This window comes from Lycorma delicatula, chromosome 2 (genome assembly GCF_047948215.1).
Source record: "Lycorma delicatula isolate Av1 chromosome 2, ASM4794821v1, whole genome shotgun sequence".
NCBI lineage: Eukaryota > Metazoa > Arthropoda > Insecta > Hemiptera > Fulgoridae > Lycorma > Lycorma delicatula.
The window spans coordinates 192,806,102-192,827,361 of record NC_134456.1 but is presented as its reverse complement, the minus strand read 5'-3'; the positions used below and the strand labels follow the sequence as shown (position 1 = coordinate 192,827,361).

At 29.1% G+C, this 21,260-nt stretch overlaps 1 protein-coding gene across 1 annotated transcript in view; it reads right to left on the bottom strand.

The window, feature by feature from the left end:
- Window positions 1-286: 286 nt before the first annotated feature.
- Tgt (tRNA-guanine transglycosylase) overlaps window positions 287-21,260 on the bottom strand; it is a 38,471-nt gene continuing 17,497 nt past the window's right edge. Inside the window, exons 5-8 of the mRNA XM_075356922.1 lie at window positions 19,927-20,088; window positions 11,734-11,902; window positions 5,268-5,462; window positions 287-535 (exon numbers count right to left, since the gene is read on the bottom strand). Coding sequence (XP_075213037.1) covers window positions 383-535; window positions 5,268-5,462; window positions 11,734-11,902; window positions 19,927-20,088 — 679 coding nt within the window. The 3' untranslated portion in view covers window positions 287-382. The remainder of the gene's footprint in view (window positions 536-5,267; window positions 5,463-11,733; window positions 11,903-19,926; window positions 20,089-21,260) is intronic.

The following is a 21,260-nucleotide window of genomic DNA, read 5'->3' as shown; positions in this document are numbered from 1 at the left end:
TGTCAATATTATAATTACCAAACCTGAAATTAAAAACCTGTGTAATCTAACTGAATCTCCTCTATACCTACAAAAAAACAAGTGATTACAAACGCAACTTCAATGTCAGGATAGTTAGTTAATTTTGGGCCTGTTTTTTTTTTTAATCTGCTCTGAATAGTAAAGACTACCAATAAATGTTTACAGATAAGTTGCATTGAACATGATGAAACATCTTAGAAGTGCATTAAAATGAATCAACATAATTTCTAAGGCATCATAAATTGTTACAAGGAAAGGCAATGGGTTGTTAAAAAATTGTTTAATACTTTTTCTAAAAACATAAAAATTCCCTTAATAACATTCTTTTCTACTCTTCTCTTTGGCATAATTTATGCTAAATTTATTCAGTGATATGTATATTGACAGTTCCTAATGCATCTATAATCCAGTTAGGATAATTATTTCCGGAAAATCTTTTTTTCATAAAATTTTTCACAAATTCTGGAAATTGTTGTTCTTTAATACTTTCTTGCATTGATTTCATCAAACGGACCTGTAAAAAAAATTATTAAAGTCATAACTAACTCGTATGCTATTCAACAAAATTACTTTAATGTAATGAATAGGGCTAGGAAATTTCTTTTATTTCAATATGTCTGTAAAATTAACTGACAACTAACTTAAGATATAAATTACATAATTATTTTCTATTACATCTTATATGAATAATAAATAAATGTAAATACATTAATAAATAATATATATTTTTATATATATACATATGCACACAAGAAAGATGTGGTTCATCAATTCACAAGATGACAGTGCTAATTAACTTAAGAGTAGCAATAGTTTCATGAACAACCCCCATTTTCTCTAAGAATGAGTTTCCAGAAAAGTGTATATATTAGCTCTGATTACCTCCTATCAGTACATAGTAAGCTACTTGCCTGTTAACTAAGTTGGATCTAAGTTTTATATAGTAAATAACTTTAATTACGTAATTTTCTGAGTGAGAAAAACGTGTGATCGTTTTTGAATGCAAAAGAACTCCCTCGCCTTGTAGAAATTAAAAGACAAGTAAACTCTTACTCTATTAATTAAACAGGATTAAAAGAGTTATCATCAAGTAACTGGCAAACATAGTAAAGATTTCTACAATGATGCCACTTATTTCTAAAATTTATTACAGCCAATTTTCTGTACATTCTAGATGATCATTTATTCATAAGTTGGCCCACTTCAAAGAACCAGTTAAAACTACAGAATTCAATTATAAAGATGTGAAATTACGACAGTGCAGTTGCTAAGGATACCTAAACTATTTGTGTATTTCCACCTACCAAGGATAATAAGTGTTATCTACAACAAATCCTTTCCACAGAGCCAATGCATGCATTAATCAGTTAACTAATCATTACATAAAATTCATAAAAAAATCATACTGAAAAATTTATTTTTATTTCATAAGCAAGCAGGTAGAATATAGAAGTCTAGTCCAATGTGGCAACAAATTTTAGGCAGAATGAAATACTCCTGCATAACTCTCTGATTTATGATAAACTTAGTTATATAATACCGTCTAAATGTTATGGCCTAAAAGGAACATAGTGGACAAACATAGGATTCAACATTAACATGAGCATGATGGCCAGCTCCTCATTTCTTATATACAAGAATGTAAGTATAGATTAAAGAAAAATATAGATTGATGTTAAAAATACAGGTAAAGAGGTTGTTTAAAAGTGCAAAAAACTGATATTTTTATTTTAAGAAGGCATCTATACTTCAATAATAAGGATGTTTTAGAACTGGGCAGGCACATTGCACAAGTTTTAAATCTCAAATCTAAAGCTGTCAGTTGTTTTTTTAGATATGGTTCATTATTTTATTTTAAGAATAAGAGGTACACTTTAAAACAAAACTTAATATTACTGCATAAAGATAAACCTGATTTAAAAGGTGTTTTACATCGGTAACCCAACATTTTTTAAAGCCTATCAAGGAATCTATTAACTGCAATATGTTGGGAGCAAGAACAATTAAAAAATTATGAAATTACAACTTTGTAGCAAATCATAAATGTCCTTTTTAAGCAGATTGATGAAAATGAAAAGTAAATATAGAACAATACAGTTAGCAGTTAATCATTTACATTATCAATAATGGTTTATCAAAATTCATCAATCATACAAAATTCTACTAGAAAACAGTTTTTGAATTTAATCTTAAGCATGAACAGAAAGTTTCAGATTGAAATCTACAATAATTATAGCAGTGGTTCTCAATCTTTTTTTAAATTATGCAATACTAAACTCCGATATATTTGTGCACAGAACACTAAACATTACAACATAAATTTTCAAGAGTTATTTTTATAAAAGAATAAAATACCCATACTGATTGATATATTTACTACAAATTTAAATAAAAATTAAAGTTAAAAGTTTTCTTAAATTTAATACGATACATGATCTTTGTGATCTTTACAGATTTCAGCAATATTGGGACAAATAAATGATGCCACTTGCATCTCCTCTTCCAAATTTCCCAGTCTCTCGCATTCTTTGTTTTTACATTAACCATTATTGAAAATCCTGCTTCACAAAAACATGATGTGGAAAATAACAACAATGTCTATTACGTTTTTGCTAGACCCAAGTATTCATTTTTAACAAGATACAAAAATATTTAGGAGTATTTTCAATCAACTTCAATTTTACTCCATGACCTGAAGAGAGCAACATAAGTTCTTTTTCTTTCTGGGTAAAACTAGAAATGTCAAATGAAATAAACAATTTCTTATATTGTTCACTATTTAGCAATGGAAAATATTTAAAAAAATTATTTCTATTGTCGTTAAATGTTCAATTATTAAAGAAATGGTTTCTTCATTAGTATCTAGCGTTGAAGGGGACATTTCAGTGTTTCTTTCCATGACATGTCTCTTCCATAGCAAAAATTTTTTTTTCATTGTACATAATTTATCAGTAGATATAATAACATTTTTGTTGTTTGCTTGCAAGGAAACAATAAAAATGGTATTTAAGTTGGCAAAAATATCAGCCAAATTATTGCACCAATTACCATTTTTCAGTGTCAAAAAAGTTTCATGTTCCGTTTTGAAAAAACTAGTAATTCATTTTTTAAATGCAACACACGATTTAAAATTATTCTGCTTGACACTCATATCACTTCTGTATAAAGTAAAAACATTTGTAGTTTGTGTCCAGAGCTGAAAAATGTTTTTTGAAAATTCGACTTTATTGGTCTTATCATAATAAAATTAACCGTGGCAACTACTTGATTCAATACATCATTTAGTTTTCCAGGCATTGTTTTTAAGTCAAGTACTTCTCGGTGCAAGAAACACTGATGAAATAATATATTTGGTTAGATTGTTTTTGCTAAAGTCACAAATCCTTTAACTGATCCCACCATCAATGCTGCTGTGACAGTACAAATCAATACATTGATTCCATGATCATTTTTAACCTATTCAAATACAATGTTAATGCATCAAATAACTCCTGGTCAGTTGTACGTTCCAAAAGTTCCTTGCAGCATGAAAATTGATTTATCATTTTCTGTTTAAAAATAAATTATATTTAGCCCAAGAGATGTGCCTTTCCACTTATATCAGTAAATTCATTTACTTATAACGCAAAAAGGATGTAAACATGTTCACCTGCGATTCTATCTTCGATGTGGCAGGCCATGTCATTAATTCTTCTGCAAATCATATCATCAGATACCGGAATTTTCATAATTTCATTTTTTACTTCTCCAAACATAATTGTTACAATTTCACACCAGGCTTTAATCTCAATGCTACTAACTGCCTTTTGGAATATTTTTTGATGAAAAATTGTTATGTTTACTTGAAAAATGATGCTTTAATTTAGTAGGCACTATTAGCTATGCATTGTGTATCCACACAACCTATAGAAAGGAGTTCGACATTGCAGTAGCAATTTTGGCCAATGCAAGTTGAGCCTTATCACTTACTTTTGTAATTTTTCCAAATTGCTTTGTTTGTTTACTCTGAGTTTCCAACAGCTTTTGAAATATTTTTTGATGAAAAATTTTTATGTTCACTTGAAAAATGATGCTTTAATTTAGCAGATGCTATTAGTTCTGCATTGTGTATCCACATAAACTATAGAGAGAAGTTGGACAATTTGTATTTCCGGTCCAAGTAAATCCAAATTTGAAATAGTCTTTATTGTACAAGTAATTCACATTTTGAGTTGATTTCATAATGTTTGTCTCTTCTGCATTGTCTATAACTTTACTAGTACTAGCAATAGCATTGTCAACATTAGAATCAATATGCAATCTTTTTATGATGAATTCATCTATTACAACTTTCTTTAAAAAAAATATATAAATGAAAAACAAAAAAATTAATAATACAATGAAAGGTATAATGATTTTACATAACTGTAAACTCATTTAATTCAAAAAATCAAATAAGATCAGTGAAAAGGAAATCAGGAAACAAAACTTTACATTAACTTCTCAGAATTCAAATAAACACAAAACACACTGCTTGTGCAATGTGCACAGTTCGTTTACCAATATAGTCTATTATTATTCTGTCTGCCCTAACCTTATTACCTGCACTTGTAGACATAAGTACACAGCATTACAAAGTTAACTATATCAGGAAACAAACTGTGAGCACTGTACAAGTGAAGTGTGTTCTGTGTTGCATATTCGGATTCTATCTAAAGAACAAAAAAGTTACTTTGTCATTTACATTTGCTGATTACAATTCTGTACTAAAAATTATTTTACAATGTCATGATTTTTCTTTTACTACAATTTTTAACTGTGTATTATATTTTTTTGCCAGAAAACTAGAAGTGGGTTCATGTAGTACAGATTAAGAACCAGGGAATTATAGTATTGATTTTGTGACAAGAAAAGTCTTCAAGGAATGGAGATAATTCCTAGTTAAACCATGATATGAGCTGGCCTCCATGGCACGAGTGGTAGCGTCTTGGCCTTTTATCTGGAGGTCCAGGTTTGAATCCTAGTCAGGCATGGCATTTTCACACACGTTACAAATCATTCATCTCAATACCTAACGGAGGTCCTGGAGGTTAAACAAACAAAAATCCTATGGCATGAGGAGCCAATTCCTACTGTGCTTACTATTGCCAAAAAATTATTTTCAAGAATTAAAAGCATACCAAATGTGCTTAATAATAGCACTGTTGAAGTTTAATCATTGTTCTTAAAGTAAATTGTTCATAAGACATAAAAAAATTAATATTTACCTGATATGCAATATTATGTACAGATAATAAATGACATGCAACAGTATCTAGTGTAACAACTGAATGCAAATAAGCTCTAGTATAATTCTGGCATGTAGAGCAATCACATTCTTCTTGTATTGGTCTATAATCACATTCGTATTTCTTTTTCTTTAGATTTATCTGACCTAAATCAGTCAAACCACATCCAAATCTCTGTAATAAAAACACTATTATAATATATTTATATGTTAAAAACAATTTTTATTTATTTTTATTTTATTTACAATTTAAAACTTACATGGTCATCCGTCAGACCTAAGTCTGTCGACAGATATACTAAAGAGTATTATTACATTATTAAGTGGTTAATGTAATAACCAATTTTATGTAACAACTAAAGATATTATTAGTTTTATAATACTTATAATAGTAGTACAATTATAAAAATTAATTTTACAAAATTAGACTAAATATTTAAAAACTAATGAACAAATTATTTCTTTAATAATTGTAATGTATTAGATTTAGTAACTAAAATTATATTCAAGAAACAAAACTATACTTAATTACAACAACGAATTACACAATTAATATCTTGTTGCAACAATTACATAAAGAAAATAAATAACTAAGCTTTAACCATTCAACAATACATTATTTATTGATTTACAATAATTATCAACATTAAAATAATAACTATAATCATGTTATAATTGTCTGGACTGCCAGTATAAATCCAACATGAATCCTGTTAGTACCTATTACGTTATAATTAATGCCCACTCAATGAGAAGTTTTTTTAAATCATTTTTTTTTATTTTTACATTATTGAGGTGATTCGGTAAAGAATTAAGTAATGCAGGAACAACGTACTTCTTTAATCGTTTACCGTAAGTATTATTATATCTATCTGTGATAAAGCTCATTGCTCTCAAATTGTATCCACTTTCTATATTTACCCTGTATTCACTGTTGTAAAAGTTCTTAAAAATAATTAAGAATTTAAATAGACCTCTAACTGACAGAAACCTTGTAAGATTATTTAAATTAGTGTCATAATTGTTATCAGAATCATAAAGAGCAATATCTTTGAGGACCCTATTTTGTATTAAATTTATTTTATTTATGAGATAGTCTGCGGCTGATCCCCATGTTGTCAAGCCGTATCGAATAACAGATTCAAACAAGGATGAATAGAGTAAGCGTTTACAGTGAATTGGTAATAGGGGTGAGATGTGGTGGAATTTCATAGCAACCACTCTTAAATTTTTACATATATGTTTTATATGGTGATCCCGTCTAAAAAAAGAGTCAAAATGTACACCCAAATATTTGTATTTGTCAGCATTCTGGAGATGTTCACAATTACAATTTATGTGGTAATTTTTTATACAGTCACATGTATGACAAATAATTTTTATTGGTCTTTGGGATTGAAGATAAGGAGATCTTACATGTAAAACAGTAGTTTTTTTAGCGTTAATAATTAGGCCTTTGTCATGAAGCCACTTTAATAGATTATTAAAATCTTCTTGCATTAAAAACTCTGCTTCTTCCAATCGCTTATGTCCAAATGCTAAAACACTATCATCAGCGTATTGCAACAGACATGAATTAGAGATCGCGCTAGACATATCATTAACGTACAGATTAAAAAGTGTTGGGCCCAAGATAGACCCTTGAGGCACGCCACTATCCGTTTCGTATCTATCACTATATTTATCTTTAATTTTAACAATAAGTTTTCTGTTACTTAAATAGTTTTGTAGCATATTATTAAAAGGGCCATTAAACCCTAGCTTATTTAGGGCATCTAAAAGTTTATGATGGTCTAACGTATCAAAAGCTTTACGAAAATCTAAAAAAAGTAAGATTACATGGTTACATTTATTTAAGTTAATATTGACAAAATCAGATAAATCATTTATAGCATCGTTAGTCCCAATCCCCTTTCTGAAACCATATTGAGTTTCACTGATTAATTTGTTATCATCAAGGTATTTAGTAATATGCATAGAGACATACCGTTCAAAAACTTTTTCGATACATGACAGTATAGAAATTGGCCGATAATTATTTAAATCTTTAAAAGAACCAGCTTTATAGATTTATAATTAATAATATATTTAATAATTCTTAAAAATTAAATCATTTAACTAATAGCTTATATTATTAGGTCAAAATGATTCAAGTACAAATTTTCATAGATTCTGTTTACACTGTTGATTGCAATGGCTTAGTCTTTCCTTTGCTCTTCTATTCTTCAGTCACCTTATTGAAGTATGATTAGATAGTGTCATTACCTATTTTTTCCAGAAAAATAATCATTGTGACAACTGTACAAGTTAATGGCCTTTTTGTTACCTGTTCCAGTACAGACAGAAATGAATTTGATGAATGAATTTATTTAGAGAGAATAAAAAATTTTCTGAAGGTGACTTGAGTGACAGAAAATAATGAAGAACAGTATAATATACATGATATAATTAACCTTGGATATTTCCAAGCATCTAACTTCAAGACAATGTCTGATAATTTTTTCCTTTTGATATTGTGTTATATTTAAGGTTACTCTTCCTTTGACAAGAATATATTTAAATTCAAAAGAAAATACATAAGATTCATGGAGGAGTAAATTCAAGAAGTTTGGGCAAGAATCAATAAAAAATCATACAAGCAGCCCATATATGTTCTAAAGGTTAACAATTCCCTACCAAATTACTTAAAGGAATTTGTTTTTCATGCTTTTAAAAGGCAAATGAGAGAATTACTGGTATTAAAATAATTTTATAATGCAACTAGACGTTAAAGGATTATTGATTCATATTTTTATAAAATAGGCTCATGATTCATAGCTTTTAACTTCTGATAATGTAATTAAATTTAAGTTCATGATTTGTCACACATGCATCATGAATGAGTATAAATGTAAATTTAAAACATTTTGTCATAATGCCTTAGAAAACAACACTTAATACAGTGCAATCCAAAGATGCTTGTAAAAATGTTATTGTTCAATACTTATATATCTCATGGATAACTTGTACCATAAATATAAGTATGAGGTGTGCTGAACAACTATAAAAACTTTTAAAAAAATATGCTCAGAAACCATTTACAGACAATAAAAATTTAAAACTAGATAGCATTTCAATCTTTAAATAATAAGTAGATACAGATTGATCAACAAACAACAAAAATGTTGTAACAACATAAAAAAACTTATAAAAAATGAATATAAAACAAATATTAACAATAAAAAATGCAATCAAAATGAAAATACTAATAAATAATGAATAAACTAATACTTAATATAAAAAATGTCATTTTTTATAAATTTCCTCTCTCTGTCTAAATATCTATTACACGCTTGAAACTTCATTATTGTTTTTAATTACGTTTAAGTATTGTAGATAAACATTTACCATAAGCATTATGGTAATGTTATGAAAGCATTTATAAATGCTTTCTCTACTAGGAACAGACAGTGTACTAAATACAAATGAGTATTGTGTAACTTCTCTATAATAAATATTAAAAATTAACAAACATCACTGCCAAAAAAAAAAACACTGCTCATTAATATAGGATATATGAAGAGCATGCAGGTGACAATTTTGTATATAATATTTGTATATAGTATATATTTTTTTAAATTATTTAAAAATATATATCCTCATACATCAGTAATGTAAGGATTACAACGGGTCATACATCTAAATTGGTTCAGCTGTTGAGCTGCTATAGTGGAACAAACATACATATGAGTACATACATACATACATGCATACACCCTTAATACATTGCACTCCTTTTTGGGTAGTTGCATAAATAAGGTTCACTTTTGAGTATATCAGTTAATTTTTGTTCTAGTTTAGTTGCATCATGATTTTGTATTATCCTAGCAAATATCCCATTTGAATTTTGAAAATCAGAAGATTGGTTGCAGAGATAAGAGCTCCACTGCACCTCCCAAAACAGTGTTCCATTTACCAGATCTTTTACCAGTTGACGGTGATGATTGGTCTAGTCTCACATGATTTGGTCGCATCACCTCACCACTCTAGACTCACATGCAGTCCATTATTATTAAACAGAATTTTTTTTTAAATTTATTTAATATCATTTTATTTAATGTAAATTTAATTCCATTATTTTTGTAATATTATTTATTCTAATATTATTGATTCACTTCAAACCTAGCTCACAGAGTGATAGAGGCTCACAGAGTGATAGAGGCTCACAGTTCACAGCTCATTAATTCAATTCATTAAAGTTTGTGATTTAACTGCAAATCTCCACTACTACATATATATTTACATTTATATATATTTATTTATACATCTATATAGCCTATGACACTCCCGCTAACGTAAGGATTCCAACACGGGGTCATAAGCTAAATTGGTTCAGCTGTTGAGCTTCTACAGTGAAACAAATGTACATACATACATAAACAATAACAATTAAATTCCTTTTTGGGCAGTCATATAAAAGTACTAGTTACATGAACAAAATTAATAATAATTTGATCTATCAAATGATAGATTTAAACAATCAATCAGATGAATGAGTCATCTTTGAATAACTCAATCTCCTTCATTCTGAACAATTCGGAAACCTCATATCTCATACGTGAGATGGGAGTTATTCAAAAACAACTCATTCATCTGACAAGATTTTTTCAATTTTTTGAAAAATTATATATATATGTTTAAATTTATTTAAACATATATATATAATTTTTATGTTATAAATTATTTATAACAAAATTTATAATAAAATTATATTTATAATTTTATGTTTAAATTTATTTAAACATATATATATATATATTTATACAGCCTATAACACTCCTGGTAATATAAGGATTCCAATGCAGGGTCATACATCTATATCAGTTCAGTCGTCAATGGCTGCTACAGTGGAAAAAACAAACATATATACACCCTAAATACATTACACTCCTTTTTGGGCAATTGTGTAAGTAAATGAAAGGGATTATTAGTTAATAGTTAGCAATAAAATTGTGATGCAGAGCGCACCAATGGTGATGCACCAGGAGACTGCACATGGCTCTCTCCGGCTAGAAGAATCCATTGTCAATTAATTTACAGATTATTTAATTTAATTTCTAAGCATAGATTATTTTTAATTTATTTATTATTATTATTAATTTTATTAATAAAAGTAAGGGATTATTACATAATATTTAGCAGTGAAGACTGATTTAACTTTATTTAGCTGATTTTGCTTTACTTTTTACTCAACATAGTTAAAAATACTGCAATAATTTTTTTGAGTGCTAAGAAATCAGGTAAATGATGCCTTTTAAATTTCAGAACACAATAGTTATGATCTTACCTGTTAAACAAATTATTTTTGCTTTTCTTGAAAAGAGCTGTTATGTTTTCACTGCATATTACCACTCTTCAACTGAAGATAAAAATTTTGAATTCAAGTCTGGCCGATCACTAAACAAGAAAATTAAAAAATTTCATCCTAATTCAAAATGTTACAGAAGTTGAGCCATAGCAATCGAAAATTTTGTTTGTCTCTGTTTAAGGAAGTGAGCAGCAACCCATCTAGTGTGTACTATACTTTTTATAACGCATTTTTGTTTAGTAATTTCATATGTGGTGCTTTTTTAACAATCCCAAACAATATTTTTTAACTTTTTTTACCAATTAGCCCAAATAATTTCATTAATTTTCTACATGTCAGAGAATAAGCCTACCTTCCTTTACAAAATTACTTGCCCAATAACATTCATATAATCTTTACCTCAGTAAGTATTTATTTTTAATTGTGCTTGATATCTAGCAAATCTTAAAAGAGTTTCAATCTCTCTCAAATAGAAATTTTATAATTCATTGAAATTTGCATTTCTTATTCAGAATTCTAAGAGTAACTAACTGATGAAATGAGCTTATCAGCATATCTCTGGATGATGGTTACAAATCGGTTAAATGGACAGTGTAATAAAATGACAGTTTGAATGTAACTAAAAATTATGAAATTTTATTGTATTGGATTGACACTATAGTATTAGAATGACATGACATGCCATGTTCACTTCACGAACCCAACTGAGCGAGCAACACACATGGAGTGGGAGAACTCCCCACTACACCATACACACAAGCATGTATGCACATACAGAAAAAATATCCAACATCTCCAAGCTTTTACATGTCACAACAAGCATGGCATCACAAATTTATTGCAGCAAGAAAGAAAGAAAATTCATTACCAAGGATGATTTGTATTTAAAACACCCTTGTAGTAAAAAATATCTAAATAAAAAGTAAAGTATTTAAAAATTATATTTTCACATCACCTAGTTTTACTGTTGGATAAAGAAATAAATTCTACCAAACTGAATCATCTACTTATTAATATTTTACATTGGTTCTTTACTGACCCTCATAATTGGAATTATAGAATGCTTAGCACAAAAACTGTTTTAAGGAAGATTACTTACCGCCGTCCTAGTTGGAAAAACACAATCAAACATATCTACTCCAAGAGCAACACAAACTACTAAATCAGTTGCAAATCCAACACCCATTAAATATCTTGGCTTATTCTTAGGAAGATGTGATGTACATAAATGAACTATTCGCCAAAAATCATTTTTTGCTTCACCCCCACTAAAAATTAATAAAAAAATGTTAAAGATTAAAAGATTTTTTCATTAATATAATTAAACATATTAATAACTGAATTTAATAATGTTTTTAACAATAACAGGTTTTCTAACACACATTAATAAAATTAAATAGCACAGAAAAACAGCAAACTGGAGTCTTATCAACAATATACACAACTTTATAAAAATATATATAATTAACAGTTTTAATATTATTAGTTAGCTATCATAATACCAATCCATTACCTTGGAAAAAAAAATATTTGAGTGAGTGTAATACAGCAGTTAAAGTAAATAAAATTATAAAACAGTTAATAATTTATGAATCTTTAAATACTTCAAATGGTTATTATTCTAATCATCTGTTTTTTTATCATGAAAACACTCTCATCACACAACATTCTTCCATTACTTAAATAGATTGAAATTAAGCATGTAGACCATTAATCTTACTTCAATACTAACTACAAAAATCATGCAAATAATACTGTTTAGCTCACTGTTGATAAAATTTATGGTTACTACATTTACATTTTTTGTAATATGTATTTCAATCATTTCATGTTAATGGAAAGAAACATTTTAATCATTTAATTCTTATTTTGTATTTTCCTAACATGAATTATCTGAGTTTTATAAGCAATTAATCCCTAAGCAATCCCATGCTGAGTCCAAAAAGTCTGGCGAGCTGGCATGGGAAGGTAGCGTCGTCTGCGTCCAGCGGCTCCCTCAGCAGGCTGGCCGGGCCAGCTGCTCCGGTAGGGATGTTGGCATCTGCCAGGAGGTCTTATGTTGAGGCGGCCAGGCAACTTCTTCTGTCTTCTTCTTCTTGATCTTCTCCGGGTGGTGGTCAATGATGAATTGAAAATTCACTCTCGTACACGCTCTTTTATTGGAGCCTGAGAGTGGTGGGGCCGCAATCCCGCTGTGGTAAGAGAACTGTGCGATCATCTGCGCAGCAGTATTGATCTGCTAGCTCATATCTGAGTTGCTACTATGTTTCGTCAATATTAAATTAGGCATATATGTGGTAACAACACAAAATGTCAATTGTCTGGAGTCAGTTGCTCTACGAAGGGGTGGAAAGATGTCGGCAATGTAATGCACTAAATTCACTGCATCTTTGAAGAAAACGGATCTAATGATTCTCATCCTTGACACAGCACACCACAATCCAATCTTTAGATCATGCAGCAGTAACTCGATATACCATGTGTTTCAAAATGAATATTGGGGTTTTAGTCATGTAATATTTATTAAGTTTTACTTAAAATGATAAATTATACATGAAATGAAAGCGCAACTCAAACAGTTTTCCAGTAAGTGTTCGTGAGCATCATTAATCACACATCCAGCTGATAGGAGAGTTAATAATAATAGTAATTAATAACAAAATGTTTATTTCAGAATAAAGATTACAAAAAATTACATAAACATTTTAAAGACATGACCATGAACTGGTCGTCTTGTCAGGTTGAGTTCCAATATTTAAAATGTCTACTATAAATAAACACAAGATTATAATAATCTAATGATATATATATATATATATATAAAGGACACAAAGTAATAAATAATCTAATTCCCAGAAGTAAACCAAATTCTACTACCGTTAATGGCTAAATGAAAATAAACTAAAACTAGACATTAAAATAACCAATAATAATTAATGCAATACAGGAAGTGCAAGATAACCATCAATCTGCACCCAGTCTAATGAACAGGAATTTTATTAATGTATTTTGATTATGACCTCACCTTTAAATTATGTGTTTTAGAACAGCGGGACTCAGCGATACATACTTCATCTTAAATTCGAAGCACCTGGATAGCACTCCCATACATATACATACCTCCATATTTGACTCTTATGTATTAAATTCAGCAATTCAACTACATCTTAAGAACAAGCACACCTAATAAATCCTATCAGCCTTTTCCAATCTCTTCCATTAAGTTGATTAATTATCTGGTCCCCTGTTAAGACACTGTTGCCCAGTTTAGAATTTCTTATATACGCTAATACTGGGCACCTTTCAATAAAAAGCGATATGTCTTCTTCCTCCAGCTAATTGGATAATGTCCGTAACCACTGTCTACCCTGCCTACCCAAACTTTTATTTAATCTCCATAATGCACTCTGCTGTTCTAAATATTACCGACTTCGCTCCTGTTAAATTTACTAGTAAAATAATTCCGATCTTCAAATACATGATCCAGTCGATGGTAAATATTGTGAAATAACGACTTTTCCATACGCACCATCCATTTCTACTTTAAATCCTTCTTCATGAATTCATTCACTCCATTCAGCTGTAGATTCCAATCACATGCGCCATCCACACTCTTGCTAAACTAACAGCCATACTTTCCTTCATTGACTTCCACACCATATTGTACTCGATAATCTTAATAGCAAGTTTACATGGCCAATGATCTTCTTTTAAGTTTAATATCTTAACAAAAATAAAACGAAATAAATTAATCTTGTCCGTTTCCAAGTATATAACATAATTAAGTGCACTACAGCAAAGAGAATAACTTTTTAATAAAATACCTTAACAAGACCTATAATTCATCTAACATATCATCACCACGATGCTAAAGTAATGAATGTGAAAAATTGCATTTTGCAAACTTGTCAGTTTATGACTAATCTGAACATCCTGCATCTTGTGGTAAATTATCCAATGCATAACTCTTGTAGGAAGACTAGTTTAAACATTTTCACTTTTATGAATATGCATTCCTATTTAAAACTTAATATTGAAACTGTTGTATAGCTCTCCTGAAAAATTGAGTTTTTCACAATCCTTATTTTAGCATGGTGGGGACAATATAGTAACTCCAAACCTGTCCCCCATATGTTACCACCGCCCTCATTACCACTTCAAAAATCTCCCATTTACTTTTCACCAATATTTCATTGTTAGCCAAAAAACTGCTCCACATATTATTAAATACCAAATTTGACTACTGATATTAGTTCCCTTATGTGCTCTCCAAAAGACAGCAAAGCTCAAGTACTTGCATCTACTGACCACCTCGATTTGCTCATTTCCCCAAAACCATCTTTCATGTCTCGCTAACCAACCCCCTCTCCAGAAAATTGTAATCTTTGTTTTCTCCATATTAATTATTAATTCCCATTGTTCACAGTATTTTTTTAGATTGTTAATCATTATCTGAAGCACTCTTGGCAAGGACGCCACTAGCATCAGATCATCAGCATACAACAATCCTTTAATCCTAAGATCATCGATCCAAATGCCCTCTGCGATGCAATCCATAAGATCATTGATAAACAATGAGAACAATGCAGGTGACAATAAACATCCCTGTTTTAAGCCACTAAATATACTAAACCCTTCCGTTAAACCCTCAGAACACCACACAAATGCGTATGTGTTTTTTTATATAATTCTCCAATAACCCTGCAAAACTTGTTAAATAAACCTGTTTCATAACTTATATAGAAGCGCCGATCTATCAATGCTATCAAAGATGGCCCTAAAATCAACAAACAGACAGTACACCTTACCACCTCTATTTCTAAGTTCCAAATTAATTAAAGTAAGCAGATTAAATATATTGTCTACAGTAGAATAGCCTTTTCTAAAACAATCTTGAGAGTCATTTAAAATATTATTGTCCCAAGCTACTTTATTACCGTTTAATAAAATACCCAAAAAAAGTTTTGCTATTGTGTTAATAAATGAAATACCTCTGTAATTCTTAACATCCGACAGATCTCCTTTTTTATGGATTGGGAATATAATTCCTTCCAAAAAATTACTAGGCACTTGACCGGTCTCTAAAATATTAAAAAACTTAACCAATATTTTATTGAAATCCTTCAGTGCAGCTTTGTAAAATTCAAAGGGAACCCCACCTGTACCCAAGGCTTTCTTTTCTTTTGCTTTCAGCCACACAGCATTTAATTCTACCTCAACGATTGGAGAGTCCAAAGTTTTGTTCGTCCTAAACGTCAACACATATGCGACTGGAACAGCCCCCTCTTCCCTCATATAATAAACAACAAAAATGCTGCATCCATTCACTTGCTGTATTTTCCCCCACACATCTAAATGCCCTCTTTAAATATAAGTTTCTGTGAATCCTGAACTCTTACAAATTTTTCCCTTATCCCCCTTTAAAAAAATCAGATTTCTTTTTATTACAGACTATTATAATTCTTTCTTTCTTCCACATAAATAAGGTGCATTTATTCTGTATTAAGCTGTCTACATAAATTTAAACATGCAAAACATATTTTCCTAGTCTTAAGACATTCCCAGTCAAACCATTTTTGCCTACCGGGTTCTTTAATGTTTCCTCTATTTATCAGATTTCCTCCACTTTCTATTGTTCAAAGATGTCACCATCTTTGCTACTAGCACTTTCAATCAGAAGATATAGGAAACAGTTTATGAGCTTGCACACAGCTAAAACTGTTTGAGTTGCTCTTTCATTTCATGTTTAATTAATCAATGTACGTGAAACTTGAGAAATATTACATAGCTTTAAAACCCCGATGTTTATTTTGAAACATAATGGATATCATGGGTTTCTAACAGATCAATATCATGAGTTTTGTCAATTAACATAGCCACTGAGATGGAACCACACCCCCTACGTCATGAAATAGAGGTTTAGATCAAGTAAACCACTTTTGATTTCCTGCAGTAGCCATGTGCAATACTGTACAAGTTTATCATGGCCTGTACATTTTAACTCTTGTAAAGCCACAATCTTTTCAGATTGTACCTTCTTTCTGCGCCTTGGTCCAGGTAGGTCCTGATGCTTCTTATCAAGCACAGATCCAATTCTCTCAAACTTCTTTATGAGCTTGTGTATGGGTGACTTATACATCACTGTTGAACTCTGCACAAAATTGTTTTTGCACTTCTCTGATAATTTGCATTGTGCATAGTATAGCTTGATGATGAATATTCTGGCATCCTTCATCAGCAGCATATTCATGTGTGCACTGGTGATTGGCTTTATCTCAACTCCTTCACAAAGGTCAATGTGCATCACAGCATGCTGCATTACATTAACAATGTTAATGCTTGTTGCTATATTGAATACAATAATGCTTTTCAGTTTCTCCTATTCCATGACTTTTTGGGCCAACCAGTACTTCCTTTGTTGTAGAGAGCAAAATATTGTACTATTTATTTTTTTATAATTATAATTTTAATAGTTCATGATTTTTAATTACAGTTTGATTGTTCATTAAGTTGTAGCAGCAGTATGAATGTAAATATATTTCTCTAACTTAATTCTGTCTTTTTTACTATCAAAACATTTTAAGATTAACTATTTTGTATATTTGTTACAATAACCTTAAAATTTATCTTGTGTTCAGTTCATTTGACAGCTGAGATTTATTTTTAATTTAGACACATAGTGTTTATTTAACCATATTTTAAATGTTCTACTCATGTTACCTGTGTATGCATGTATATAAAATTAGAGAAGTTACGATGTTATACATGCATTAACATCATATCAGCTTTATTTTTATTATGTTGTACGATTTTTTAAAAAGGTTTGTAAGCAACATTCTATTAGTTTAAATCAAATATACTGTTATTTTTTCAGTAATAACATAAAATTTGTTACTACTTTTAGCAATCTGTAAAGTGTCAGTGTTATTTTTTATACATTATGTTTATTTCTAATTTGAAGTATCAGCTATTTTATATCATAACAATCTCTTGATATGTTTATAAAATAGTTAATCTCTTTATTTATTCCTAAAATACTGTTATACATCTATTTCCATGATCTGTCAATTACTGATCTAAAACTGCTAGTTTTATGTATCTAAGGACAGTTAAAAATAATGTGTACTGTAATGTTTTTCCTGTCATCTGTAATATCCACTAAATCGTTTTTTTACACAAATCTTTAACATCTAAAAATATAAAGTTCCTTTCCTTCTTTTCTTCTACTGTAAACATCAAAATTTTATTAACTTAGAATGATGTGTTTTTATTTTACTATGGGCAATTTATATACCTTTTTTAATTTTATATCACTCACCTATATATGCAAGGTGAATAATTTACATCCCAAAAATTTTAAAGATATATCTCGCATCATTGCTGAAAGGGGGATGGAGTCAGTTTTTTATAAATAAAATTTAATATTGAAGTAGTTTTATAAATATAAATGTCATTTTGAAATGATAATTGTTTTGTTAATCAGCAATTTTAATTAGAGTTTGCTAGTTCGCTTTTATTATAACAGTTAATTGTTTCATCAGCTGAAATATTCCATATATTAGTTGTGGTCATATGATGCCATAAATCTATTAACGAGAATTTTAATTGCATAATCTAATATAATAAATATTTCACTTACAAAATTTACATTCTAATGGAACAATTACTTTGAAATACAACCAATTAGAAAGTGATTTCTGAAATTTATTGATGGTCCAGTCTAATTATGAATTTCAGGGAATACGTGAAATATGTTAGGTGACTTTACTTTTGAAAAATGAGTGGTTGTATGGAAAGCTTAGATTTAGAGAAGTTTACTTCTATGAATGTTAGTCTGAAAAAATAAATACTGTTTTATTATTAATAACACTATTATTTTATGAACCATTTTTTAGTTAATAAAAATGAAACTAATATATAATACCATTCTAGCAACCTCTGTGACAGAATAGTAGCTTCTCTGCCTTTCATCCAGAGGTTTCAGGTTCAAATCCTGGTCAGACATTGCATTTTTCACACACTAAAAAATTCATTCTCTCCCATCAGCAGCTGTTATAGGACATCAGGCTTTGTTGATGAATAAATAAATAAATAACTAATAACAATATATATAAAATAAAATACAATCTATAATCATACATACATAATAACACACACTTACGTAATATGAATATAACATCTAAAATATGGTTATGTAAACATTGTAATGTCTAAAAAAATTACCTCAGTTACACATAGCTGTTACATAAGAATCATAATATAACAGATATACAATATAGTATATTTATTTTAAAATATAATAACAGAAAACAAAACTATATTCAATCACAGAAACAACAAATTTAAACTCATAAAATCAACCAAATAGTTATATACCACCAGATAATATTTGAAATTCAGGAACTACAAAAATTGTAGCTATAAGAAAGAAGTACAATAGTAATGCTCGCTAAGTAGAAGAAGAGTACAATTTATTACAGCATCCTTATTTTAAAAACAGGACTAGTGACATAATAAACTCCTAATATTTTATTAATCAATTTATAAAATTGGTTAAGAATGCAATGTGCTAATGAAAAAGTATTCTAACACTTTAGGGTAAATGGCTGATTTTGACTGGTTGTTTTATCAGCAAGTTATTTAAATAATTATTAATAAATGAAATGAGCAAAAAAATCACTCAAAAATTTAAAATAGCATTTTACATCTTTTTATACAGTTTTAATGCATTATCATAATAAAAACTTTATAACATAAATCTGCATTTGGTTGTTGTAAAACATATGTTCACCACGTGGAAGAACATGTTTAATGTTCTCTTTTATATTAATGGATTAATATGCAACCACAGAGTTTTACATACAAAAACTACTTTATACATAACACAAATGGGCTGTAACCGTACATTAACAGATCCATTGAATATTATATTGAAGTACTAAAACGTATGATCAAGTTTCTTTGTACATCATTCATACATATAAACAAAGCTTATAGTTACTATATTTAGTAACTATACTTATAGTTTACTATATTTATTAACACATATGATATGTATTGAATATTAATTCATTTTCATTTTTCACTAAACAATGAAACTGTAATACTCATAAAAATCTTTTCACAGAACAGACAACATATCTAAAACCATCTTCATAACCTATTTTTTTAAGAAAGAAGTAAGAACTTTCCACAAGTACTGTCTTAACAAGCATTGCTATTCATTTCTTAAAATTCAAAGAAATACTATTTTCTTAGAAAGAGAAATTTTGGATAAATATGAAGTATATACCTAAGCCCTCCTATAGCATATCCATTTACATTGCGCTTCACTAGTTGAGTGATACATTCTATTCTGAGTTTTGGATCAAGACCACCTTGCACTATAGGGAATATATTTTGTGACTGTGGATTTTCATGAGCTTCTAAACATCTGTCTAACCATCTTATTGTCCTGAAAAACAAGAAAACAGAAATTCTATATCAGACACCTTTACGAACAGTTATTATAGTTTTTTTTACATGCAATCTAATAATTATCATTAAAATTATTTAACAATTTCTTTATAACTTAGCTATTTCAACATTAGTTTTGAGTATTCATCTAACACTTATCATTTTTACTGCCTTGTACGAAGTAAAGGAAGTATTATGATTGCGAAAAATTTTGGTTTTCAGATTTCAACAGAAATATCCATTTTTACCATCCCTGAATCCATTTTACTAGTTTCAGCGTGACGTCTGTACGTATGTATCTTGCATAACTCAAAAACGATTAGCCAATGTTCAAATTTTGGATTTACGACTGTTGTAACATCTAGTTGTACACCTTCCCTTCTGGTTCCAATCGACTTGACCAAAAATGTCCAAAAGATTTTGGACTTTTTCTTAATTGTAGTAATAAGCCCTCGTTGAGAGCTTTTCAATGATATATCAAAAGTGGTACTTATTTTCATTGGTCCCAGAGTTAAGCCAAATAAAATTTTTATTAATGAAATATTTGGATCTTACAAGGGGAAGGCACATTGGTTCGAATCCGACTTAATTTCCTTCTTTTTTTTTTATTTGTATATATTGATTTATTAATAATGCATTAACCTCAGATTGTAAAAAAAATTACAATAAATAATAATTATTCCATAACAATAAAAAAAAATGAAACAGAAGTTATTAGTGAAATAAAATGATGTACTTTTCATTTTAAAAAAAAATATGTGTATATGTAATTTAATAAGTGTACAAGGAAGTCATGTGGTGTCCACATCAGATTTTTTTCTTACGTAACCATGTTCTTTAAACCTAAGATTAAGAAACCTCATTGCTAACAATGAAGCTTGCTGGTTTCTAAAAAAAATAGTTAACCAATGATGTTATATCAATGCCACCACAACAGTTGTACCTGTAAAAATACCAGAATAAGGAATTATTCAGCAAGAAAACAGCAGTACTTTCATTAGGTAATGGGGGCAACAATGTTTTTCAGGATATATGGCCTGCATAACAGAAGCTAAATGCTTTGAATATCACATGGCCAAAAGCAATGAAAATTGCATATAAAAATTCTAAGGAAATATGTTCACTTCTTTTTCATCCAGTGAATACAATAGCATCTTTTAGATATATATT